This window comes from Hippocampus zosterae, chromosome 1 (assembly GCF_025434085.1).
Source record: "Hippocampus zosterae strain Florida chromosome 1, ASM2543408v3, whole genome shotgun sequence".
Classification (NCBI taxonomy): Eukaryota; Metazoa; Chordata; class Actinopteri; order Syngnathiformes; family Syngnathidae; genus Hippocampus; species Hippocampus zosterae.
This window is the reverse complement of record NC_067451.1, coordinates 2,855,001-2,882,500: the sequence shown is the minus strand read 5'-3', so window position 1 is coordinate 2,882,500 and position 27,500 is coordinate 2,855,001. Positions and strand designations below refer to the sequence as shown.

General features: G+C 42.4%; 3 protein-coding genes across 14 annotated transcripts in view; 1 reads left to right on the top strand and 2 right to left on the bottom strand.

Annotated features, from left to right (window-relative positions):
* The window catches only part of LOC127601956 (cell surface glycoprotein 1-like), a 7,514-nt gene extending 445 nt beyond the window's left edge, over positions 1 to 7,069 (bottom strand). Inside the window, exons 1-6 of one of the 3 annotated variants that reach the window (XM_052067708.1) lie at positions 6,928 to 7,069; positions 6,480 to 6,551; positions 5,585 to 5,656; positions 2,881 to 2,958; positions 2,434 to 2,505; positions 188 to 265 (exon numbers count right to left, since the gene is read on the bottom strand). In XM_052067708.1, the coding sequence (XP_051923668.1) occupies positions 188 to 265; positions 2,434 to 2,505; positions 2,881 to 2,958; positions 5,585 to 5,656; positions 6,480 to 6,551; positions 6,928 to 7,014 (459 nt within the window). In that variant the 5' untranslated portion in view covers positions 7,015 to 7,069. Of the gene's footprint in view, positions 1 to 187; positions 266 to 2,433; positions 2,506 to 2,880; positions 2,959 to 3,760; positions 3,859 to 4,234; positions 4,313 to 4,690; positions 4,763 to 5,584; positions 5,657 to 6,032; positions 6,299 to 6,479; positions 6,552 to 6,927 lie in introns of those variants that run through there. The other 2 variants (XM_052067718.1, XR_007962675.1) reach the window with 2 other exon arrangements.
* The window catches only part of tdrd7b (tudor domain containing 7 b), a 221,898-nt gene extending 205,631 nt beyond the window's left edge, over positions 1 to 16,267 (top strand). Inside the window, exon 20 of the transcript XR_007962592.1 lies at positions 16,257 to 16,267. The gene's annotated coding sequence lies outside the window, so the exon portion shown is untranslated. The remainder of the gene's footprint in view (positions 1 to 16,256) is intronic.
* LOC127601505 (neurexin-2-like) overlaps positions 1 to 27,500 on the bottom strand; it is a 344,756-nt gene that overhangs the window by 185,509 nt on the left and 131,747 nt on the right. For 7 of the 10 annotated variants that reach the window (XM_052066875.1, XM_052066893.1, XM_052066842.1 and 4 more), the window contains 3 exons: positions 21,965 to 22,266; positions 16,820 to 16,843; positions 12,230 to 12,391 (listed from right to left, as the gene is read on the bottom strand). In XM_052066875.1, coding sequence (XP_051922835.1) covers positions 12,230 to 12,391; positions 16,820 to 16,843; positions 21,965 to 22,266 — 488 coding nt within the window. The remainder of the gene's footprint in view (positions 1 to 12,229; positions 12,392 to 16,819; positions 16,844 to 21,964; positions 22,267 to 27,500) is intronic. The other 3 variants (XM_052066883.1, XM_052066919.1, XM_052066858.1) reach the window with 1 other exon arrangement.

The following is a 27,500-nucleotide window of genomic DNA, read 5'->3' as shown; positions in this document are numbered from 1 at the left end:
TCCAGAGTTAGGTTAAGACAAAAGTCATGTCACCTGAAACACACTCAGGTTTTTCAGGTCTGAAGAAATATGAGGACATGACAACTGAAATCATGGAGAGTCCATGTTTCTGATTTATAACTTCTCCTGTGTTTGTCAAAGAAAGCTGAAAACTCAAACCTAGTATATAATGATAAGACGTAGTAACCTGTTGTAAGGAAGAAGTGGATCTTCCACTCCTTTCTTGATCTTCAAAAGGTTTCATCAGGATCGGAACACTTGGTGTCTGCAACATAGCAACAGTGCAGTGTCAGAAATATTCAAATTTATTCATCCTGATTAGTTAATAAATGAATAAACATTGTTATTCATTGAACATCGCTCACAGGAGGGTTTGGGATTAATATAAGACACTATAGAAAGTTAACACTGTTCAGCTCTGTGTAACAGCAATATGGGGACATTCGAACACAGGCTCTCCAGAGGTAGGGTTAAGACAAAAGTCATGTCACCTGAAACACACTCAGGTTTTTCAGGTCTCAAGAAATATGAGGACATGACGACTGAAATCATGGAGAGTCCATGTTTCTGATTTATAACTTCTTCTGTGTTTGTCAAAGAAAGCTGAAAACTCAAACCTAGTATATCATGACAAGAAGTAGTAACCTGTTGTAAGGATGAAGTGTATCTATCATTCCATTCATGGTCTCCAGAGGGTTCAGTCAGGTCACTCGGTGTCTGCAACATAACATTACGGTGTCAAAATATTCAGCATTCTTCATTTTGACCAGTTAAGAAATGAATAAATATTAATTATCATTGAACATTGCTCACGGGAGAGTTCGGGATGAATATACCACACTATAGAAAGTTAACACTGTTCAGTTCTGTGGAACAGCAATATGGGGACATTCGAACACAGGCTCTCCAGAGGTAGGTTAAGACAAAAGTCATGTCACCTGAAACACACTCAGGTTTTTCAGGTCTGAAGAAATATGAGGACATGACGACTGAAATTATGGAGAGTCCATGTTTCTGATTTATAACTTCTTCTGTGTTTGTCAAAGAAAGCTGAAAACTCAAACCTAGTATATCATGACAAGAAGTAGTAACCTGTTGTAAGGATGAAGTGTATCTATCATTCCATTCATGGTCTCCAGAGGGTTCAGTCAGGTCACTCGGTGTCTGCAACATAACATTACGGTGTCAAAATATTCAGCATTCTTCATTTTGACCAGTTAAGAAATGAATAAATATTAATTATCATTGAACATTGCTCACGGGAGAGTTCGGGATGAATATACCACACTATAGAAAGTTAACACTGTTCAGTTCTGTGGAACAGCAATATGGGGACATTCGAACACAGGCTCTCCAGAGTTAGGTTAAGACAAAAGTCATGTCACCTGAAACACACTCAGGTTTTTCAGGTCTGAAGAAATATGAGGACATGACGACTGAAATCATGGAGAGTCTATGTTTCTGACTTATAACTTCTCCTGTGTTTGTCAAAGAAAGCTGAAAACTCAAACCTAGTATATCATGATAAGAAGTAGTAACCTGTTGTAAGAATGAAGTGGATCTCTCACTCCATTCATGGTCTCCAGAGGGTTCAGTCAGGTCACTTGGTGTCTGCAACATAACATTACGGTGTCAAAATATTCAGCATTCTTCATTCTGACCAGTTAAGAAATGAATAAATATTAATTATCATTGAACATTGCTCACGGGAGAGTTTGGGATGAATATACCACACTATAGAAAGTTAACACTGTTCAGTTCTGTGGAACAGCAATATGGGGACATTCGAACACAGGCTCTCCAGAGTTAGGTTAAGACAAAAGTCATGTCACCTGAAACACACTCAGGTTTTTCAGGTCTGAAGAAATATGAGGACATGACGACTGAAATTATAGAGAGTCTATGTTTCTGACTTATAACTTCTCCTGTGTTTGTCAAAGAAAGCTGAAAACTCAAACCTAGTATATCATGATAAGAAGTAGTAACCTGTTGTAAGAATGAAGTGGATCTCTCACTCCATTCATGGTCTCCAGAGGGTTCAGTCAGGTCACTTGGTGTCTGCAACATAACATTACGGTGTCAAAATATTCAGCATTCTTCATTCTGACCAGTTAAGAAATGAATAAATATTAATTATCATTGAACATTGCTCACGGGAGAGTTTGGGATGAATATACCACACTATAGAAAGTTAACACTGTTCAGTTCTGTGGAACAGCAATATGGGGACATTCAAACACAGGCTCTCCAGAGTTAGGTTAAGACAAAAGTCATGTCACCTGAAACACACTCAGGTTTTTCAGGTCTCAAGAAATATGAGGACATGACGACTGAAATCATGGAGAGTCCATGTTTCTGATTTATAACTTCTCCTGTGTTTGTCAAAGAAAGCTGAAAACTCAAACCTAGTATATCATGATAAGAAGTAGTAACCTGTTGTGAGGATGAAGTGGATCTCTCACTCCATTCTTGTTCTCCAGAGGGTTCAGTCAGGTCACTTGGTGTCTGCAACATAACATTACGGTGTCAAAATACTCAGCATTTTTCATTTTGACCAGTTAAGAAATGAATAAAAATTAATTATCATTGAACATTGCTCACGGGAGAGTTTGGGATGAATATACCACACTATAGAAAGTTAACACTGTTCAGTTCTGTGGAACAGCAATATGGGGACATTCGAACACAGGCTCTCCAGAGTTAGGTTAAGACAAAAGTCATGTCACCTGAAACACACTCAGGTTTTTCAGGTCTGAAGAAATATGAGGACATGACGACTGAAATCATGGAGAGTCCATGTTTCTGATTTATAACTTCTCCTGTGTTTGTCAAAGAAAGCTGAAAACTCAAACCTAGTATATAATGATAAGACGTAGTAACCTGTTGTAAGGAAGAAGTGGATCTTCCACTCCTTTCTTGATCTTCAAAAGGTTTCATCAGGATCGGAACACTTGGTGTCTGCAACATAGCAACAGTGCAGTGTCAGAAATATTCAAATTTATTCATCCTGATTAGTTAATAAATGAATAAACATTGTTATTCATTGAACATCGCTCACAGGAGAGTTTGGGAATGAATATACCACACTATAGAAAGTTAACACTGTTCAGTTCTGTGGAACAGCAATATGGGGACATTCGAACACAGGCTCTCCAGAGTTAGGTTAAGACAAAAGTCATGTCACCTGAAACACACTCAGGTTTTTCAGGTCTGAAGAAATATGAGGACATGACGACTGAAATTATGGAGAGTCTATGTTTCTGACTTATAACTTCTCCTGTGTTTGTCAAAGAAAGCTGAAAACTCAAACCTAGTATATCATGATAAGAAGTAGTAACCTGTTGTAAGAATGAAGTGGATCTCTCACTCCATTCATGGTCTCCAGAGGGTTTCAGTCAGGTCACTTGGTGTCTGCAACATAACATTACGGTGTCAACATATTCAGCATTCTTCATTCTGACCAGTTAAGAAATGAATAAATATTAATTATCATTGAACATTGCTCACGGGAGAGTTTGGGATGAATATACCACACTATAGAAAGTTAACACTGTTCAGTTCTGTGGAACAGCAATATGGGGACATTCGAACACAGGCTCTCCAGAGTTAGGTTAAGACAAAAGTCATGTCACCTGAAACACACTCAGGTTTTTCAGGTCTCAAGAAATATGAGGACATGACGACTGAAATCATGGAGAGTCCATGTTTCTGATTTATAACTTCTCCTGTGTTTGTCAAAGAAAGCTGAAAACTCAAACCTAGTATATCATGATAAGAAGTAGTAACCTGTTGTAAGGATGAAGTGGATCTCTCACTCCATTCTTGTTCTCCAGAGGGTTCAGTCAGGTCACTTGGTGTCTGCAACATAACATTACGGTGTCAAAATACTCAGCATTTTTCATTTTGACCAGTTAAGAAATGAATAAATATTAATTATCATTGAACATTGCTCACGGGAGAGTTTGGGATGAATATACCACACTATAGAAAGTTAACACTGTTCAGTTCTGTGGTACAGCAATATGGGGACATTCGAACACAGGCTCTCCAGATGTGAGGTTAAGGCAAAAGTCATGTCACCTGAAACACACTCGGGTTTTTCAGGTCTAAAGAAATATGAGGACATGACGACTGAAATCCTGGAGAGTCCATGTTTCTGATTTATAACTTCTCCTGTGTTTGTCAAAGAACATTGAAAATTCAAACCTAGTATATCATGATAAGAAGTAGTAACCTGTTGTAAGGATGAAGTGGATCTCTCACTCCATTCTTGGTTTCCAGAGGGTTCAGTCAGGTACCTGTCACTTGATGTCTGCAACATAACAACATTACGGTGTCAAAAGTTTCAGCATTCTTCATTCTGACCAGTTAAGAAATGAATACATATTAATTATCATTGAACATTGCTCACGGGAGAGTTTGGGATGAATATACCACACTATAGAAAGTTAACACTGTTCAGTTCTGTGGAACAGCAATATGGGGACATTCGAACACAGGCTCTCCAGAGTTAGGTTAAGACAAAAGTCATGTCACCTGAAACACACTCAGGTTTTTCAGGTCTGAAGAAATATGAGGACATGACGACTGAAATCATGGAGAGTCTATGTTTCTGATTTAGAACTTCTCCTGTGTTTGTCAAAGAAAGCTGAAAACTCAAACCTAGTATATCATGATAAGAAGTAGTAACCTGTTGAAAGGATGAAGTGGATCTCTCACTCCATTCATGGTCTCCAGAGGGTTCAGTCAGGTCCCTTGGTGTCTGCAACATAACATTACGGTGTCAAAATATTCAGCATTCTTCATTCTGACCAGTTAAGAAATGAATACATATTAATTATCATTGAACATTGCTCACAGGAGAGTTTGGGAATAATGTACCACACTATAGAAAGTTAACACTGTTCTTCTCTGTGGAACAGCAATATGGGGACATTTAGACACAGCCTCTCCAGAGTTAGGTTAAGACAAAAGTCATGACACCTGAAACACACTCAGGTTTTTCAGGTCTAAAGAAATATGAGGACATGACGACTGAAATCATGGAGAGTCCATGTTTCTGATTTATAACTTCTCCTGTGTTTGTCAAAGAAAGCTGAAAACTCAAACCTAGTATATCATGACAAGAAGTAGTAACCTGTTGTAAGGATGAAGTGTATCTATCATTCCATTCATGTTCTCCAGAGGGTTCAGTCAGGTCACTCGGTGTCTGCAACATAACATTACGGTGTCAAAATATTCAGCATTCTTCATTTTGACCAGTTAAGAAATGAATAAATATTAATTATCATTGAACATTGCTCACGGGAGAGTTCGGGATGAATATACCACACTATAGAAAGTTAACACTGTTCAGTTCTGTGGAACAGCAATATGGGGACATTCGAACACAGGCTCTCCAGAGTTAGGTTAAGACAAAAGTCATGTCACCTGAAACACACTCAGGTTTTTCAGGTCTGAAGAAATATGAGGACATGACGACTGAAATTATGGAGAGTCTATGTTTCTGACTTATAACTTCTCCTGTGTTTGTCAAAGAAAGCTGAAAACTCAAACCTAGTATATCATGACAAGAAGTAGTAACCTGTTGTAAGGATGAAGTGTATCTATCATTCCATTCATGGTCTCCAGAGGGTTCAGTCAGGTCACTCGGTGTCTGCAACATAACATTACGGTGTCAAAATATTCAGCATTCTTCATTTTGACCAGTTAAGAAATGAATAAATATTAATTATCATTGAACATTGCTCACGGGAGAGTTTGGGATGAATATACCACACTATAGAAAGTTAACACTGTTCAGTTCTGTGGAACAGCAATATGGGGACATTCAAACACAGGCTCTCCAGAGGTAGGGTTAAGACAAAAGTCATGTCACCTGAAACACACTCAGGTTTTTCAGGTCTGAAGAAATATGAGGACATGACGACTGAAATTATGGAGAGTCTATGTTTCTGACTTATAACTTCTCCTGTGTTTGTCAAAGAAAGCTGAAAACTCAAACCTAGTATATCATGATAAGAAGTAGTAACCTGTTGTAAGAATGAAGTGGATCTCTCATTCCATTCATGGTCTCCAGAGGGTTCAGTCAGGTCACTCGGTGTCTGCAACATAACATTACGGTGTCAAAATATTCAGCATTCTTCATTTTGACCAGTTAAGAAATGAATAAATATTAATTATCATTGAACATTGCTCACGGGAGAGTTCGGGATGAATATACCACACTATAGAAAGTTAACACTGTTCAGTTCTGTGGAACAGCAATATGGGGACATTCGAACACAGGCTCTCCAGAGTTAGGTTAAGACAAAAGTCATGTCACCTGAAACACACTCAGGTTTTTCAGGTCTGAAGAAATATGAGGACATGACGACTGAAATTATGGAGAGTCTATGTTTCTGACTTATAACTTCTCCTGTGTTTGTCAAAGAAAGCTGAAAACTCAAACCTAGTATATCATGATAAGAAGTAGTAACCTGTTGTAAGAATGAAGTGGATCTCTCATTCCATTCATGGTCTCCAGAGGGTTCAGTCAGGTCACTTGGTGTCTGCAACATAACATTACGGTGTCAAAATATTCAGCATTCTTCATTCTGACCATTTAAGAAATGAATAAACATTAATTATAATTGAACATTGCTCACGGAAGAGTTTGGGATGAATATACCACACTATAGAAAGTTAACACTGTTCAGTTCTGTGGTACAGCAATATGGGGACATTCGAACGCAGGCTCACCAGATGTTAGGTTAAGGCAAAAGTCATGTCACCTGAAACACACTCGGGTTTTTCAGGTCTAAAGAAATATGAGGAAATGACGACTGAAATCATGGAGAGTCCATGTTTCTGATTTATAACTTCTCCTGTGTTTGTCAAAGAAAGCTGAAAACTCAAACCTAGTATATCATGATAAGAAGTAGTAACCTGTTGTAAGGATGAAGTGGATCTCTCACTCCCTTCTTGGTCTCCAGAAGGTTCAGTCAAGATCCCGTCACTTGGTGTCTGCAACATAACACCATTACGGTGCCATTACGGGACATTCGAACACAGGCTCTCCAGTGTTAGGTCCAGACAAAAGTCATTTCCCCTGACCACACTCAGGTTTTTCAGCAACATTACAGTATCAGAAATATTCTAAAAAGTATTCTACAGTAACTGGGAAGTATGAGGGCATGACTGAAATCATGAAAATCAACATTATAGCAACCATAGAGTGTCAGAAATATGTCGTAGTTACATGACTTTTGAATAAATTAAACTTCATACACAGCACAAGCCGGCTCTTTATGGTAGTTACCACTGTACAGCTCTTATAGCTAACAATTTCAGGACAACAGACATGACTGAGTTCAAATAATAAAGACTGAATGTAATGACTGAAAAATAATTCCGGTGACCATTCGTTGTTTTCAACTAAGTAGAGACTTTTGATGGGCAGTACAAATTGCTGATAAAAATGTGGATTTGTCAAACAGCTACCACAGCCTTCTTCAATCAGGTGAAATAAGCATTATGAAGGAAGTTTAAAGGCATCTAATTTTCCTCGACTATTACGGATGTATGCGTTTTTATGAATTGTGATATTTGGTGAAGCACAATATTTTAACAGAAGCCGAATAATTTCTATTTCTATTTTTTCATTCCAAGATATTCCTAGTTCTACATGCCAATACAATATTCTCAATAATTGAATGATAATGGCTGCTAAACATTTTCTTCAAAAGTACTTCAATTATTTTTGCTCCAATATGATCAATGGCATAAAAAATATGCTGTTTACTGTGACAGTTTTGGGGTAAATACAATGTACGAATAAAATCTGTCACTGTGACAGGCTTTGGTTGCAGCTCTTGTCATATGCTTGCGGTAGCCATAAGAATTAGATAGCAGGTAGATTGATAGCATACCTTTATAATCATTGATCCACTGGGCTTTCAAACAAGGCTTGTTGACTCCAGATAAAAGGAGCAGCCTCAGATTCAGGGCTCAGTCTGGTTCTTCTTTGTGACATTATCACCACCAGTAAATATCTACAATGGAAAGTGAGAAGAAGTCAGCCAGACAAGCAAGCACAATATTATGGCTTATTTTGGCTCAAAAAGTACTGAGCCAAAGGAATATTATTTTCTTCCTCAAAAATACAAAAATTCATTTCATCAAACATTTGCTGGTCAGACTAATAGATTCGGGCAAACCATTTGTCAGGCAGATAACAATGTAAAATTAAAATAGAGTAACACAATATTGTCTTGACCAAATGTACCAACAAAGCTGAATTCTGCTATAATTTCATTGCAAACGTTTGTTTGTTTTTTTCATTGAAACGGTGTACAATTGAATCAGCACAAGAATAAACAGTGTAAATACACCGGGCTTAGCGTAAATGCTAGAAGTGCCTGGCCCACTTTCATTAGGCTACCTGTACTAACTAATTTAAATTAACTGCAATCGAATAAAACAAATACTGCACTGAAATAAACATATGGTACCAAAACCAAGTTCCACAGACTGTGTTGTTAAAGATTTAGAAAAGTTTTCCAGAACCTTGCCTGCAGGACATGTCCACATTACTTTTACTGGAAGCTTATTAGCATGCTAACGATCGAGCTAGCTAGCTAGCTAGCTGTCTTATTGAATGATATTACCTTTGGTGGGCACTGTTAAACACGGTTATATTGAACAACTTCTATGTTACGGTAAGATAAATGAAAAGGAATTGCTTACCCGATGGTCATCCACGCGTGGTCGTGTTTGAGAGTAGGATTGTCTGGCTGCTTCACATGTTGGATTTTGTGTGACTGCTAATTGATGTGACTTATCAGGACGAGGGCGGGGAAAATGTGTGAGTCAGTCCGAAAAAGATGACATTTGAGGTCCTGCACAATGACGTCACTGAAAGTGTGTTAAAAGTGTGTTAAGTACCGAAGTTGGCCACTAGTTTTCCAAATGAAAAGTGAGTCGAAAGTTAAACACACTTAAACACACAATTTCTGAAAATTGTGCTCTTTCAGGACATCACTTATTTTTGGTGTGGGAGTATCCCCGTGAGCTCTAGAGTAGTGTAGACTGCGTGGAAATATGAGGACGCGAAAAATGTCCTCATTTTTCCACAGGTCCTCATTGTGAAGGTGTGTTATCATAAAATTGTCCTGAGATGTCATGAATACAAACGCACGCACACACGCACACACACACACGCACACACACACACACACACACACACACGTTAAAGGCTTTCAGTGCTTTCTTTTTCTTTTTCTTTTTTTTTTTTTGGACCTCTGCAAGCCGCAGGGTGCCGCCGAAGCGTGTCAAAGGCGTTTGACCACGACGGTTGCATGAAAGCCTCGCCACAGGCCGGAGCTGTCGATAAGCCCAGCTGAAACACACACACACTGTGACACCCCTACCCCTTCCACCTCCACGCACACACACACACACACACACACATACATACACACAATTCCTCTCCAACAGAGGGATGTGTTTGTTAAAGCTTGATGTGTTGAGCTTGAACTCGGGGGGGGGGGGGGGGGGGGCTCTGTGTCTTAACTAGGGATGAGAGATGCCACTTTTATTCAATTCACCGATACCAAGTACCGACACCGCTGGTCCTTTTGAAACGCCATAATTAAAACGGACACATAAATTTGAATCAAAGGTGGCCCTAGATGTATTTTTGACACTTTCCGGCACATTATGTTTTTGAGATATTTTCATTTTTTGTTTTTATCCATAAAAAAATGTGCATGATACGGATTTTACCAACGCTTGTAATTTACAGCTCTGACGTTTCAGAAAAAAAACATTCCACCTGTTGCTGAACTCAAGCTTTAATTCATAAATATTACATACTACATATTACTGCTATGACATTCTAATCATTCGTTCATTCATTCATCTTCCGTACCGCTTGATCCTCACTAGGGTCGCGGGGGGTGCTGGAGCTTATCCCAGCTGTCTCCGGGCAGTAGGCGGGGGACACCCTGAATCGGTTGCCAGCCAATCGCAGGGCACACATAGACGAACAACCATTCGCGCTCACACTCACACCTAGGGACAATTTAGAGCGCCCAATCAGCCTGCCATGCATGTTTTTTGGAATGTGGGAGGAAACCGGAGCACCCAGAGAAAACCCACGCAGGCCCGGGGAGAACATGCAAACTCCACACAGGGAGGCCGGAGCTGGAATCGAACCCGGTACCTCTGCACTGTGAAGCCTACGTGCTAACCACTGGACTACCGGGCCGCCACATTCTAATCATTATTATGAAAATGTGATTTGCAAGAGAAAAAACATGGGCAGATCGAGAATCTGCAAAAAATCATCTACATCTAAAAAAAATCATCTACAAACGTTTACTTGCATCTTTTGGAAATAAAAAAATGGTGGACCACTACACACCCTACCCGAGACATTTCTTTCTTCCTTTCTCACACATGACAATGAGTATCAGTGGCTGGTATCGGCAGCCTTCATAAGAACCCGACAGCTTCAAGGATTGCATATTCTTAATTTTCAACATTTCAGACCAAAATGCAACTTGAATATTCGTATTTACTTTGCAAATGTTGCTCATTTAAAAACCAAACAGCAGATAAATGTTTTTCCACTTACAATATGTTTCCCTTTGACACACGACAAGGAAATTTTCTTTCCTTTGACCTTTGAGGGGTTGGCTCAATTCCTCAGTGCACCCTTCTGGGGAGGGGGGGGGTGAGGGGGGGGGGTATCCCTCCGATAAGGAAGCCAAATGCGAAAAATGGTCTATTCTACAGGCATAATTAAGTTGTAGAGGGCGATTACGGCGAGATCCATTAAAAGCGATGGCGAAAGTAATTACTTATTCAATCAGTGCGGCTTTATGAGAAAATGCGGCGGCACCATCTTGCCGTGCCTCTACACAAGTCATTACCTTTACAAGGGCATAATACTTTCAACTGTGATTGTGCCTCTTGATAGCTTGTTAAACATTGATGTAAAAGCCAGGAAGGGAACAAAAATATATTTCTTCTGCGTGTGGGCTTGTTGGTTGTGCACTTTTCTGTGGCGCGTCTTTGGGAATTGAGTGAGAATCCACATCCACATTGTGTTGTTTAAAAAAAAATAAGTACAAATCTGAATAAATACAACATTCGGAACGCAAATGCGGATGGCAGAGAAATGTCACCCGCAGGGGAGACAACAAGGCACTCTAAAACACCAAGGCCAGGGGATGCCCTGGTCCACATGCTGGCTGTTGAGTCTGACTTTTCCTCCTTTTTTATTCTTTTAAAGCTATTCTGCTTTTCTCTATGTGGCGTGCGCGCACTCACAGCCAACAGCAAGGCACTCTGAAGCGGCGACGGCAGTGGATTATCAAGATACATTTTGGGGGGGGGGTTGGCATAGGAACCTAGAGTTGATATGTGTGACGTGCGCGCACTCACAGCCAACAACGACGCACTCTAAAGCGGCGATAGCAGTGAGTTATCTGAAGGGAAGATACATTTTGGGGGGTTGGCATAAGAAGCTAGAGTTGATATGTGTGACGTGCGCGCACTCACAGCCAACAACGAGGCACTCTAAAGCGGCGACAGCAGTGGGTTATCTGAAGGGAAGATACATTTTGGGGGGTTGGCATAAGAAGCTAGAGTTGATATGTGTGACGTGCGCACACTCACAGCCAACAACGAGGCACTCTAAAGCGGCGACGGCAGTGGGTTATCTAAGGGAAGATACATTTTGGGGGGTTGGCATAAGAAGCTAGAGTTGATATGTGTGACGTGCGCGCACTCACAGCCAACGACGAGGCACTCTAAAGCGGTGACACCAGTGGGTTATCTGAAGGGAAGATACATTTTGGGGGGTTGGCATAAGAAGCTCGAGTTGATATGTGTGACGTGCGTGCACTCACAGCCAACAACGACGCACTCTAAAGCGGCGACAGCAGTGAGTTATCTAAGGGAAGATACATTTTGGGGGGTTGGCATAAGAAGCTAGAGTTGATATGTGTGACGTGCGTGCACTCACAGCCAACAACGAGGCACTCTAATGCGGTGACGGCAGTGAAATATTAGGAAAATGCATTTTGGGGGTGATTGGCAGAGCTAGCTTGAGTTGATTTGTTCATGTTAAGGGTTCAATCAGAACTTTTGCTCGATTGTTTTTTTGTTTTTTTTTTGTGTAACATACTGTAAGAATCTGTTGACGTGTCAAATTCTTTTGCCGCCTGCGGCCGAGACTCACGTCTTTGAGGCAGCCCATGAAGTTGTTGCTGACGGGCGATCCCGGCAGGTCGGCGGTGTTGGGGCTCCCGCCGATGTAGAAGAAGTCGTCGGAGCCGAGCATGGTGTAGTCCTCTTGCGTGTAGCCCGTGGTGGTCAGGATGCCGTCCACCGAGATGGTTACCTGGCAACAGGCATGGCAGCAGAACAGATAAAGAGGTGATGGGTAGAAGGGGGATACGGAATTGACGGGAGAGGAATTAGAGCGATGATGACCAAAAAAAAAAAAAAAAAGACAGAAACGGACGGTTGAGTGGCTGGTTTGTGCCCGAAGTGCTGGTCCATGCTTGTTTTTTTGAGAAAAAAAAATGGCCGCTTCTTTTTAGAGTGCAGTTGTACACTCTCTATGACATTTGCTCATTTATTTTATGTTGAGATGTATGTTCTTTCATGCATAGTTGCAGATTGTGGGTTGCCATTTTTAATGCCGACAAAGCAAAAAGCATCGATGAGTGCCACTAACATGTCTGAACAAGACGGCTCGGGCTTTAACCATTGAGTCAGTTTGTAATGCTCAATTACTGTTGTGTTCTTATTTCTTCTCTTCCTGTATGGAATTTCTTTAGATTTAGTCATTTATTTATTTGCTACTGGACTATACAGGTCCTTCTCAGCTGAAGGTCACGTTTCTCGGTTGTTGTTGTTGTTGTTGTAGTACTTTCCTACCAAACAGAGCAGCTCATTTTTATGTCTGCTGTCGCTCCCCCCGGCGACTTGTGTATTGGGAACGTGCGGGCGGGGGCCAGGGGGGGCGTTCTATCTTTTCTTTTTTCCCTACCTCCTACATGACTTTTTAAAGCCTGCAGTGAAAATTGGAGCAAAACACGTTGGGTGGGCATTGTACTGTTTTGTTTGTGATTGATAAACTGCCAGACACCTCGCAAGGTCTCAAATACAGAAAATCAACAGTCAGTGAAAAAGGCTTCATAATGGCATGTGGCAAAAAATGCCGCACCGTGTCATTATTTCCACAACAGGAGTTAGGGTCTGTTGTTTTTCCAAAGCGATTAGTAAAAGGCATTTTCAAATCAAGTCTCCTAAATATGTTATTCGATGAAACTCCACACCTGCAGGGGGAGCCAGGTGGCAAACTACATTTGAAATCAATGCAAGAATGAACACTTAGACTCGGAAAAAACTAAACAAAACAAAAAACGGTTGGGTCACAAATAACCCTTAATGGGACCGACAACACTTGGATAATTTTTACACACCTTTTTGGGTTTTTAATTTCGCCCCCATATAATTGGATCAAATGAATCAACCACAAAAACAACTCTCGCAAATTGGATTGTTTGATTACAAAAACATTTTTTAAATGGTTTCACAAGTATAAAAACCACTTGAAAAAATTTTTGGTTTTGTGGGTGATTCATTTGAGCCCAAAAACGATCAAATTATGTATTTATTTAGGTGGCATTGTTTTGTGGGTTAATCATTTAAGCCCAAAAAGTTGGATGAAACTGACCTAAGCATTGGCGTCATTTTCACCAAAATTTTGGAGTTATTCGTTTCACCCAAAAGTTGGGTGAAATGAATAATCCACAAATGAACTTGAAGAAATGGGTCGTTGTCCACAAAATACCAATGACAACAAAAATTGTTTGTTTGGTACAAAACAACTCACTTTTTAGGGGGGGGGGGGTTATTCATTTGACCTCAAAGTTGGATCAACAGAATAAACACAAAACACAACCAATATTGTAGGGTTATTCATTTGACCCAACTTTTTAGATCAAATGAGTATCCCAAAAATATTTTTCTTTCTTTTCTTTTCCTTTTTTTTTTTGAGGGGGGGGGGGTATTAATTTCACCCAAGAAGTTGAATGAAACTGATCCACGTGTTGGGTGGTCCCCTTTGAACCAGCAACTGGGCTCATTTTGACCCAACCGCTTTGAGAGTGGACCATGTAAAAAGATGGCAGCACAACTGTAGAGAAACCCAGCGTAGAATAAATATCGCGGTGGTCACGTCGGTATTTTGAAGACACAAAGTCAGAGTCAAAGAGAGGGTGAGAGTGGAGATTCAAAAGATGTCTGGCAGATTATAATTTAGTGGTGTGTCAGTGTGCGTCAGCTCCACGTGTGGGTTAGTAAAAGGGCGGGTTTGGGTTTGTTGGGGCGGGGAACACACTCGGTTAGTACTGTGGTCAGTAAGGGGAAGGTTGTTAGTAAACGTTACATTAGTAGCACATTTGCATGTTTTTTTTTTTTGGGAGGGGGGGAAGAGCGGTCAGTTTATTAGTCTAATTGAATTAGTCGAGAGAATGGGTGACGGATTCTTCGCACAAACCAAAGCCATGTTTGGACTGCAGATGTGTGATTTTGATCCGAACAGATATACAAAAGAATCCAACCAAGTTTACGAAAAGGCCATGCACACAAGCCATGCACTTCACGTGGAAAGATGCAGAAACGTGTTACTGGAGGCAAACACGAGAGCACGTGGATGGGGAGAATCAGTCAGGGTGGTATTAAAAAAACACACCGCAGGAGACACATGCAAAGAGAGCACACACAGTGGTCATGGATTAGCTCAGCAGATTAAAAAAAAATATGTATATTTAAAGGGGTAAGAAGAGCACGAGGAGAGGAAGGACATTAGCGTGTATTATATCATCACATCAAATTATTTTTAACTAAAGACTCTGGATGCAGCACAGAGCAAAATATGTGTGTGTGTGTGTGTGTGTGTGTGTGTCCTCTCTCTCCCAGCTCCTAGCCACCCCGCTCCTTTTGTTTCCATGTATGAGGTCGTTATTGGTTTTAGTTGGTTAATTTCAAACGGAACTAAACAAGAAGAAAAAAAAAAACAACACAGAGGGGGAAGGGTGGTGGCTAACGTGTCGAGTGGCCGTATTGATTGTATTAGAAGAATTGATATATGCATGTATATATGTTAGCCGTGATATATACATAGACATATATGCTCAATGTGATCATTTGGGAAAAGGGGGGTGGTCAAGGTGGGGTGGGGGGGGGGGGTGTCATGCAGAAGTGCACGTTAGTGTTAGTATTTATGACTCGCGCGCACACAGTCCAGCTCTTGCAGCGGAGAACATAAAAAAATGCAATTGAAGGCAGCTCCAGTGGAATCTGTCCATCCTTCTATCTCTCAGGTGTCAAAGTCAAGGCCCGGGGGCAGATCTGGCCCGCCACATCATTTTATGTGGCCCGCGAAAGTAAATCAAGCATGTCAAGTTCCATGATGCTCGCTAAAGTCCGAACCAACATGTTATATTGTCATATGTAATCCATAATAACAGTTATTATTTTAAACTTCTGATTTTAAAACTAGTTATCATTTGTTTTGCGCTGTGTATGTAATGTGTGGAGGGGATTCAAAATTTCTAGGTTTCCCAAAATTCACAACGGGGAAACCGTAACTACAATGCGGCCCACGACAAAAATGAGTTTGACACCCCTGTTCTATCTGACTTGGCAATCGATGCAATTTAGAGTGCCTCGTTGTCGGCTGTGAGTGCACGCATATCACAGATAGAAAGGCGAAAAAGCGGGTTAAAATATATGTATATATATGAATATATGAATATATAGTATATCTATGCATATGTATAAGTCTGATGTGGTAGCTTTAGAGCGCCTCATTGTCCACATGGAAAAAACCCACAATGACCCAGTGGAATATATTCCAGCTCGGCTTCAAGTGGAGCTCAAACACGTGATGGTGTCAACAACAACTCTCTGTGGGGCGTGACACATTTTATTTTATTTCACTTAAGTCAAAGCTATTTTGTCGTATGAACGGCAACAGATGGACAGGGTAAGTGTCGTCGAGTGAAAGAGCATCAAATTACCGCGCCCATTATGAAATGTCGCTATCATACATCCATTAGTTGGAGTAAATCACTTCCGGAACCATGGTGTAAAATCGTCTAATTTCTGGCGGCACCCGGATGGATATGCCCGGCGTGGAAGAGCGGTTGGGAATCACTGCTCCAGTCGAAAGCGATTTTTCAAATGGATAGATCAACGTGAGCGAATGTTTGTGCTACGCTGACATTCACTGGAGGCGCCATCAGAGGATGTTTGTTCATCCGCTTTACAAGTCTGCTGAGTGCGCTCACGTCTCGGGGGTTGCTCTTGGAAAAACAAATCAGAAGAGAGTGTGGGTGGGGGGGGAGTCAAAGGAAAAAAGAACCCAAAACGAAACACTTTTCTAAAGCTCAATTTATTCGTTATTTCTTCATAGGGCTAATACGGAAAGTCAAGAAAAAAAAAGAACCAAAGCGGAGAGGGGGGAGGGGGAGATAAAAGAGCAAAAAAAAAAAAAAGCAAAAAAGTCTAAAAGACATTGGAATTTTTGGAGACCTCTTTGGATGTGTTTCAAAAGGTAAGGAAGAACTGGATGGCAATTACAAAAAAAAAAAAAAACAGGCAGAATTTGGCAGCTACCTGATGGCGGATTGAACATTGAAAAGCAAACAGAAGAGAAACGGGGAGGAAACATACCAAAAAAAAAAACCCAGAAGGTCAAACCAAACTAAAGGACAGTTAGAATGATAGCTACCATATAATGCAGTTTGTTTACCATAGCGTGTCCGATGCCTGCGTGCTACGGGAGAAAACAGGGAGGGGGAGGGAAAGGAATAAAAAAAAATAATAATAATGACCAACCTTAAACTCAAGACAACACACTTGATGCCCCGCCCCCCTCCCTCCCCAAAAAGTGAAATAAAAGCCATCTTCTCTCAAAAAGTAAGAGACAATACTGTCAAAATGCACGGAAAAGAATGCAGCGGCTTCCCTAACGTCATAATTAAGATCCAAATCAAGAAATAAAGAAAAGAAGATCAACAGCTACACTAACTACGGTTTTGCGCAGATCTAGAAAAAAAAAGAAAAAAAAAAAAGGGGAGAAAGGATAGCACATTTGTTAGTATGTTAACGTTGCAGGTTAAGTTGAATGGTTGACATTCCGTGGATGACACAGTGTTAGTTAGTGGGGGGAGAGGGGGGGGGGGAGCGCAACTGGAGAGGCCAAACCAAAGCACCAATGAACAGAATCAAACTGGAACAAAGTTACTTTGTTGTTAGTAAAAGAGACAACAGTTAGCAAAAATGTGGAAACAGGGATATGTGCGGTGCTTACTAGATGTGTGTGTGTGTGTGTGTGTGTGTGTGTGTGTGTGTGTGTGTGTGTTCACGACTGGGACAATGCACCACTATATGTTGACTCTCTTTTTTTTTTTTTTTTTTTTTTTGCAACATTCATTTGAAATTTCCGCAAATGGACACAAATCAGCCCAAGATCAAAGTGAAAGGTAATCAATCAAATCAGTCAGATGGAGATCCATAAAAAAAACGAAAAGCTTATGTCGTTTGTGTGTGCGGCACCCTAAAAAAAAAATAATAGAAAGAAAGAAAAAGAAAAAAAAAGAGACTGTTGTAGAGTTAGTACAATTCCATTCTTGACAGCATTGCCAGGAACCCTATGGGGGGGGGGGGGAATCAAAAAATATGATCATAATTCGATTGATATGAGTCAGGACAGGTCTACTAGAACAGCCGAGCATTCTTTTGGGTTATCCAGATGCACTTGAAAGGGTGGCAGGTGTGTCGACTCCCATTTAACATTATTTCTGATCGGCCACAGTGACAAGGGTGTGCACAATTATGCAACTGATGCAAAATTATGTAAAATTGAAGCTGGGTGTGTGTTTTTTTTTTTTTTTTTTTTTTTTTTAGTTGGACAGGTAATAGGGAACATTATTCATTCATTCATCTTCCGAACCGCTTGATCCTCACAAGGGTCGCGGGGGGTGCTGGAGCCTATATAGGGAACATTAATGGTGGAAAAAAAGTTTTGAAACATTTGATCCTGGTTTCTTTTTTTCCCCATCCAAGAAAAACTTTTGAAACGGGGCGTGTCGACTTTCTCGATCCGCGGTGACGCCACAAAACTCACTTGTATTCTTTGGCATTCGATTCAGCATGACTTAGATTTGTTCTTGGTTTTACTGTTTGGTGCTTTCTACCGCCTTTATTACCAATTTGTCTTACTGTTTATTGTGCATGTTAAATCGCTCCATGTACAGTACTTTGTATGCAGCGACGGCTGTTTGAAAGTGCTCGAGAAATACTCTTGACTTGACTTGACTTGACAAATGGCATTTCTCGAGTTATAATTCCGACGGCTCGTCTTAACTGAGTCAGATTCTCGGAGTGGCTCGTCTAGTGGCGTTTTCCTTCGCCCCCGACGCGGTCTGATTCTACGCCATGAAAGGCACGTTACCCGATTTTGGGTGTGCAAAACGCGAGTGGAAATGTCGCGCTAATGAGCCTTGCATCCATGTTAAGAAGGCGCGAAATACGAGCCAGGCAGTCAGTTCCGCCGCCTGTCTGTTCAGACGCCGGCTAAAAAGCGGACTGGCCCATTTCTGTCACTTGCGTGTTGAATCTCCGCCTTGTAAAGTCGCGTCGGGGATTACAAGTCGCCTCCGTTGTGTTTCGCTTCAATGAGTAACAAACTGCTGTCTCTCGCTTCCCTCCTTTTTGCTTTGGGTCTCACATTGCGGCGTTCAAATCTTCTCTTATCTTGTTGTCTCGACTTCCCGCTGGAAAGACAAACCACGTGTCCTCAAGCAGACAAGCGTCACCGAAAAAAATCAATTTTCCAACTTTCCCGTTTGGGGAATTTGGTGTGGAAGAACGCCACCACATCACCATCACTTGGCTTGCAGTGCACCTTTCTCACCACCAGGCGGCACTGCAAGCCCGTGGTCATCTGGCAGATTTTCATTTATTTCCCCCAAGCCCCTCCCAGCCTCTGAGAGTCACCTAATTGTGCACTTTGCTGACAGCTACATTATGCTTATGCAAAACAATGATTACAGAAACAGCCCCCCCAAAAAAAGGTAGGGTGGGGGTGGGACTGATGACAAGTTTTCTTCTTTCGGACATGAATTAAGGGCTACGTGGAGACATTTCTTCATTATACAGAAATGTAAAGCAGATTAAAGCCCGTATGGGGAGTCGAGTTAGGGTCAAAGGGCACTTGGCCCATCTGCTGGAAAGCACCACGAGAGACTCACACTGTTATTTGCACAGATTGGCTGATATGGTTTGTTAGTTCTGGCTCCAAACGTATTTACACTAATCCCCCACCCCATCGCGAGGATTAGGTTCCAGACTCCCCTGCTTGAAGTGAAATCCGCGCCATCGAAAGACCCTTTTTAAATACTATACTCCCTAGGCATGCTTTTTCTCAAGCAGTTACGGCACATTGACTCATTTGTAAAATAATGCAAATGATAACAAAATTATTGCACAACCACTGTAACAGGCTATTGATCCCTCGATGTGGTTACAGGAAACAAATTGTGTTTATTTCAAGCAAACCTCACTCATCATCTCACAATACATATCAGTGAACAGATGCAGATGATAAAACCAACCCAGAACTGTCACTTTCTGCGGGCGTAAAAAGCAGGATTGAAAAGGATTTAATGTTTCATCATTTTAAGCCAAACAATGAACTGAAATAATTTCTGTCTTCAGTCTTCTTTCAAATTTACATTTAGAGAAAATAGAGTTAAAAAAAACATTTAAAAAAAGCTCAATTTGTGAAACTCTATTGCCTGAAGAAAACAGTTTTTGGTAGAATATTTCTTTTCCATTTTTTTTTAGAATTTAAAAAAGACTAGTTCATGATCAATAATTGAACTATTTACCACATCAACTCCATTATTGGTCCATTTAACTTCAATTGTTGCCCTTGTCCACCAAAGTTTGCCCACCTCTGATTTCTATGAAATCTTCTTCGTCAGAAAGAAAACGTGGACTCATCCTATCCGAGACAATGCTCCGTTTTGAGCAGATCCCCGTCGGGTTAACAGACGAATAAACACCTTTTCTTTAAGTGCGATGGCCTCCGTTCCTTTGAACTGAAAGCAATGGAGACAGACAATGCGTGCGTTGCTTATAATGATGCACTCGGTGGGTAGGCGGCTCACGTCACGCCGCAAATCTTTCCAACTCATGTCGGCTTTTGAAAGTCATTAGGCTCGTGTCCGCTCCGCTGATCCGACAGCGCCGCCACACCTTCCACCCGCAATCCACGAGATGTCTCGTGTGCGGCGCGGAAACCTACGTGGCTTGTCACTTAGACATGGGCTTGAGGCTTCATCAAGTTGGCCACAACTTCACTCTTGGGGAACCCCGTTTGGTTTTAATGCTCGTCGACCTGTTTGGGCATTCAGAGTTGCCCGCGCCGGCCATTATTAGCTCTGACATGCCATTCGTTCCAATTACAATTAGCCTCCAAAATGCGAGCTAGTAAGCACGGCGAGCGTAAGTGAAATGGATTGTGTCTCACCGTCGCACTCGGCAAGCGCCAAGTGATGAGCTCAGCAGATACGAGATGCGAAGGCACTAGCTAGACGCACGCGTGAAGGCCATAAAACCCTGGTGAACGCTCTCAGCTAATCTTTAGCGTGAAAGAGAAGCTTGGAGCAAAAAAAAACACAGGTACAGTGGTACCTTGATGTCGAGCTTTCCCCATTGACAAGAACCGAAATGGCTTTATCGGTTTTGACTACAGAAAAATATTTGTACACAAACACAGTCAAGAAAATTTGTATAAAGACGTTTGTAAAGATGGTGTTCTTGTCTCATGGAAAATTTTAGAGCACAATTTAGGGCAGTGTGTTCCTGTACCTTTAAGAGTGAATCACAACATATCAAGAAAAAACGTATTTCAACAAGTGTATTCATCTGTTAGCTGTGTGCTTTTAAAGGGGCCATATCATGCTAGGTGAAGCTTTCCACACTTCACTATCGCCGATTGCCCAGAGCATGCCGTCCGTGATGCGGGAGCCACAAACAACGCTCTGCCCGTTCAAGTGAATGGCACCCGGTGTGTCGAAGGAGCCACTGCTCCCCGACTGCGGTGCAGAAATCAACTTGTTTCACTGGTAGCTGCTCTGACAAAGTAGGCGTGTGCGGGGGCGGGCCGGAGGTGGCTCCTCATTTTTTGATGTACGAAAGTAAGGGTCCTCGTTTTTTGGGGGGGTTGGGAAGGGCAGGAATTGGTAGGCCTGGTCCGAGATGGGTGAGCAGAGAAAAATACCATATGGCTTCCCGCAGAGTGCCCCACACCTAAGTGAGGATTTAAAAAAAAAATTTAACATGGCTAAAAGCTCAACATTGTTGATTTCGCATGACATGGCCCTTCTAAGTTGATTGACATCAGGACTTGGGCAAGTTGTGGCCTGTAGCTGCTCCCTGTGAGCGTTCTCATTTTCTAGTTGTGTGTTTGACTGCTTGCATTGTTCAATAAATGACTCAAATTGGTGGGCGACTGTGGCGCTCTGCGACACAAAACAAAAAACCAAAACGAAATAAATCTCCCAAGTCGAAGCTCCGCTGTACTTCAGTCGTGATCGGGAAGCACAGTAAAAGAAGAGCATTTCAATGAGTGGCCCTGTGAAGTGATAAAGTGCCTTGAATCTCATGGTAAAAGAATCGCTGTTAGTTTCACAAAGAGCAAAAAAGAGAAGCAAATAGCCGACTGCGAACCTTGAAAACTAAATTTAACTGAAAGTGACAGATCATTCAACAAGCGGAGATAATCACAGGTAGCGGGCAAAAATTCAAATCCGAGTGCAGTAAATCAGCGAGTAGACACAAGTCAGCGATCCAAAAGCGAGTGATTTGTCCGGGGTTGCGCGTTTACCTGACGCAGGTTGCGGGTGACGCGCACGTCATGCCAGGCGTTGTCGTTAAACTTGCCGTTGACGGGCTCCACCAGGGCCTCGAAGGCCCCCGAGCCCAGGTTGATGACCAGCCAGACGGCGCCGCTCTTCAGCGACAGGTTGACGTAGTCGGCCGACTTGCCCGTGTGCAGCATGAGGCCGTTGCGCTGCAGCGTGCGGAAGGACAGCGTGATCTCGTCCGTGCTGCTCTGGATCGGCGTCAGCGACAGGTCGTAGCAGAAGAACTCGTTGCCCTTGAAGGTTGCTACGGACTCTTCCTTTCCTGCCGGGGGCGGATGAGATCGAGACAAGGGATGAGAAACACCGCCAGCACCGGTAGAAGGAGAAGAAACCAACAATGCATCTCGAACTGTGATCGGAAGACAATACCAAGTTAAAATTTTTGTCCAACATCACCCTGAGAAACAAATGGCGAGTGGATAATTTGATCCTTAAATGCGGATATTTCTCGAGCAATGCTATCCAAGGACAAGAGCACGTACTCGGCAGCAAATGAATCTGTAAAAGGCATCCTCCCCACGCAGTTGCTTCTCCAGGCATGCATTCGTACACACCTCCGATCTAATATCGCCAGATGAAACCAATTAGCTGTGCTTATTGACTGCGATGATGTGGCTCGTATAAAAATGTCTCCACCGAAATGCCTTCTGGATGATGAACCAGCGAAATATTCTGCAGTGTTTCATCTGTGAGATGAACTGATTTGCATCACAGCAAAGTAGGCTACGAGAAAGAAAGTGAGGTGAATACATCATGGGCTACCGAAAATCCTGTGAGGAGAAGCCGACTTCCTTAACTCATGAAATGCCAAGGACGACCTAAGACTTCCTTTGGAATCAAAACACAATCACTTATGTCATTCGATACATTTTGTCACTGGCAAGTGGTAATGATGAAATGAAGCTTCATGAAGCTGCTTCATTTACTCCATGGTGCCTTCAAGTGGTCAAGAAGCCCAACCAGTAAAATAAACAGAATGACTTGAGGCTAAACCGTGAGAAGACGAAAATAAGAAGTAATATTGAAGTTTTAGCAGTAAGTGTGGAGCGCAAATAGGGCATAAGTAAGCAATATAACATTGCAAGGACAATGTTTAAGAGCATCATTAAATATGAGTCTAAAATAGGGATGAATTCAGGACACCTACTCATGAAATGCCAAGGACGACCTAAGACTTCCTTTGGAATCAAAACACAATCAGTTATGTCATTTGATACATTTTGTCACTGGCAAGTGGTAATGACGAAATGAAGCTTCATGAAGCTGCTTCATTTAACGCCATGGTGCCTTCAAGTGGTCAAGAAGCCCAATCAGTAAAATAAACAGAATGACTTGAGGCTAAACTGTGACAAGACAGACATAAGAAGTAATATTACAGTTTTAGCAGTAAGTGTGGAGCGCAAATAGGGCATAAGTAAGCAATATAACATTGTAAGGACGATGTTTAAGAGCATCAATAAATATGAGTCTAAAATAGGGTTGAATTTAGGACACCTTGAGTGGAAGAGCAACGCGCTCTCAAGGACACCAGCTGAACAAATGTGCATGCCGACAACAAGCGAAACAGAATGACAAAATGACGTCTAAATAGACAAGAAAGTGCCAATCCTACACAAGTACTTCAACACTCTAAGTATTCTTTTCCCACGCACAGTGACTCTCTAACTCACCAATTAACTTGAAGCTCACAACAAACACTGAACACACCCGCAAAGCGGCACGAAATATCGAGTGCGGTTTGTGGAGTAACGATACCGTGAGTGACACACTGACATCAATCTGAGACCGTTTTTGTCACCGGTCAGATGATTTTCTAGACTTCATTTGGTACTCCCACACTTGCTTGAGACACGCTCCGAAGCCTCGGCACATCTCACAATATCACTAAATGGGAGGGGTACAAATAGGTCTGATGCTAATGCCGGCTAACTTATTAGCTTGTAGCATGTAGCGCTAGTCGCCACTTGTTGATATAATTGTGTGTGACGTTGAATTTGTGCTTACCTTATATTGCAAATTTAGTGAAAGCAGACAGAATTATGAGCTAATCGAGGCTCTGCTAGCAAACAATTGCGAACGTAACTGAAACTGGACTAAAACAAGCTTCAAAAATGGCGAATAAAATAAACACTAGTTCAGTTGGTGAACCATCAACTCCGGTTCGCCTCCAAGTTCCGTTCCAGCAAAATCTCGGGTGTTGCCACAGGTAGCCATGCCGGAAAATGAGTTAGTGTCAACACACACGTTTTACAATGGCCAGGATGGAGAAACGTGTCTATAAAGGTGCGCTGTCTCCCAAAATTGACATTTTGTCCACTTGTAAGTGGTGTGAATTGATGCAGAAAAGAACCATGGAAGGAGAAACAGAAAGAGATCGACAGGAACGTGGCAGGGAGGATATGGCGGGGGCGGGGATCTTGGTCGGAGGTTGAGGCGCCTTAAACAAATCCAAAGTAAATCCTCCTGAGGGAAGCCTTGTGGCAATGCTGATGTTGGCAGCGCAAAAGTAGCCATTTTCAATCACGGACTAGCTAAGTATGTTAACAGTGAGCTGATAGCACACATTCCTCTTGTTTACACTTCTTTAGCAAATACAAGAGTGCGAGATCAACCCAAAAAGGGCGACCCGCTACCGGCTCAGATGCCTTCCGTTGTTCTCACCAACGGGAGGGAGGTGACGTCGCCATCGGCTATTATTCGCTAATAGCAATGATGAGATGTCACTTCGGGGTCTCACAAAACGTAATTAGAAGCCAACAATTGCCTCCACCTTCTTAGGTGTCGTTATATACATGAAGCGCCGCCGTGGAGGCATAGGCTGAACGTGATCGCTTGATAGAAGTCGGGACCCGCACGCACGAAGCAGAGACTAAAGTGCCATCAAGGTCTCAATTAACCTCACAGTAAGCCCCGGCTACATGGAGGAAACTGCCCATTTGAAATGGAGTCTCACATAATAGCCTCTTTATTATTCATTTACTGTCTGCTGTCTGATTGCTGCGCCTTTGGGACACGGCGAGTGCGTTTTCCGGAAGCTCGAGGAGATGATCCCCCACACAACGAACAATGGCTTCATGAGGTGTATAAAGCCATAGCACCTCGATGGTAAAGCAAGTCACACGATGAAGGAGATTTAGCATTCCGCCAGGCCTGGCTGCCATCTTTTTTCATCCTTTTTCAGATTGAAACTTTCAATCGTGGATCTCGCTCATTTTTGCCAACCCTGTGACATCTTTTTACACTTACGAGAAAGCAACTGCAACCGAGGCCATCATGGCAGCACCTGCCGCAGAGGAGGATTCCGGCTGCCTCGCTAGGTTTCTGAAGGGCCACTTCACTCTCAAAGAGCCAAGATGGAGCGGAGCACAAAACGTCCACCCACGTAGCGAACCTTCACGCAGTGACCCGCACAAACACGGTGGGACGCGCAAGCTCGCTTGTCGATGGCGGCGAATAGCATGTGTGATCCGTGGATATTTACAACGTGTCTCCACTTGACACACATACAGCACCGCAAATAATAAAAATGGCACAAGAGGGCGCACATTAAATGTTTTTTTTTTTAAATGGATGTGGTTCCCAGCTCCTCGAGTGGATGTTATAGTCATAAAGGTGCAACATGTCCTAGCTTGATTTGCCCCCTGTGCAAAGATGTCCTACTTCCTGTAATTCCTGCTGACTTTAGTACTGTTGAAGGCTGTCACTTTTCTAATCGGTCAAGTTCTAAAAAAAAAAAAAAAAAAAAAAAAGAATACACTTTCCAGATCCTTTTGGATTTTTTTTTTTAATTGTTGTTTTTCTCTGAGTCCATAGTAATATCCTTATTGAGATGTCTGGCAAAAATATGGAGGTATGACATTTTAGCCATATGATACCTTCCCATTAGACATTCAAAGCGCCCGAATATGCAACAGGATTGGGTCTCCTACATTTTGGACCATTTTTGGTCAGATGGTTCTGTCAAGAGGTGCGTGATTGGTTGGAGACCCGAAAAAGCACGGAGGCTAGAAAAGCAGGGTGAATTGAACAAAATATATGAGTAAAAACACCTACAGGGACACATTGGAAAAACTAAATCAAAACCCCAATAACCCAAAGTAACAAACATACAAAAACGCAAAAAAAAAAGACTTAGACGTACATGTCCGTCCTTGGTAGGCGGTGCCTAATTTTAAAAAAGACGTACAATTATCTTGTGGAATCCATCCATCCATCCATCTTCTACCGCTTATCCGGGGCCGGGTCGCGGGGGCAACAGCTTTAGCAGGGAAGCCCAGACTTCCCTCTCCCTAGCTACTTCTTCCAGCTCTCCCCGGGGGATCCTGAGGCGTTCCCAGGCCAGCTGGGTGACATAGTCTCTCCAGCGTGTCCTGGGTCTTCCTCGGGGTCTCCTCCCGGTGGCGCCTCACCAGGGAGGCGTTCAGGAGGCATCCGAATCAGATGCCCAAGCCACCTCATCTGGCTCCTCTCCTCCACATCTTGTGGAATGAAAGAGTTAATTGTCACCGGCAAGCACGCGACGTGACGCCGCTTATGTCCCTGCAACTCTTTGGCTCTCTACTCTCATTTTTTTTTCATGCCACCCCCGCAAGTCTTTGCAGCAAAGTATAAGAAAGCACATGATACGTCATGAGGTGGAAGTAACTTGGAAATGTGGCTCTTATGTCAAAAAGAGAGACTTTGAAACTCACACAAAGGTGTCAAATGCGGTCGGGTGAAAAACAAAACAAAAAAAAAAAAACAGTAGCGCATTGTACCAAAGCATTTGACGACAACAAACTTTTCATTTTCCTGATCTACACAACCCGAAGCAGTGGCGCTTGGAATCTTAATGAAGACCCATTTAAAAACGAAGGCACCAAGACAACAATACATAAATAAAGAAGAAGCGCTGTGACGGGTCTCAGAGTGTGGAGGAGGGATATGAAAGAAAAATAAGATCATGAATTGAGAGAGTGAGCAAGGGAACCTTTCTTTGATTGTGATTGTGCAGAGGCTGTGATCATTTCGGTTTGTCTGGGTGTTGATTGAAACCATGTAAAAATATTGGACAACTAACACCACGACATATGTTGGATTGCACGTTGTGGGGCTTACAAATTCATTCATCATTCATCTTCCGAGCCGCTTGATCCTCACTTGGGCCGCGGGGTTTGCCGGAGCCTATCCCAGCCGTCTTCGGGCAGCAGGCGGGGGACACCCTGAATCGGTTGCCAGCCAATCGCAGGGCACACAGAGACGAACAACCATCCACGCTCACACTCACACCTAGGGACAATTTAGAGTGTTCAATCAGCCTGCCACGCATGTTTTTGGAATGTGGGAGGAAACCGGAGCACCCGGAGAAAACCCACGCAGGCCCGGGGAGAACATGCAAACTCCACACAGGGAGGCCGGAGCTGGAATCGAACCCGGTACCTCTGCACTGTGAAGCCAACGTGCTAACCACTGGACTACCGGGCCGCCCCGGGCTTACAAATTATGTTTTGCAAATGC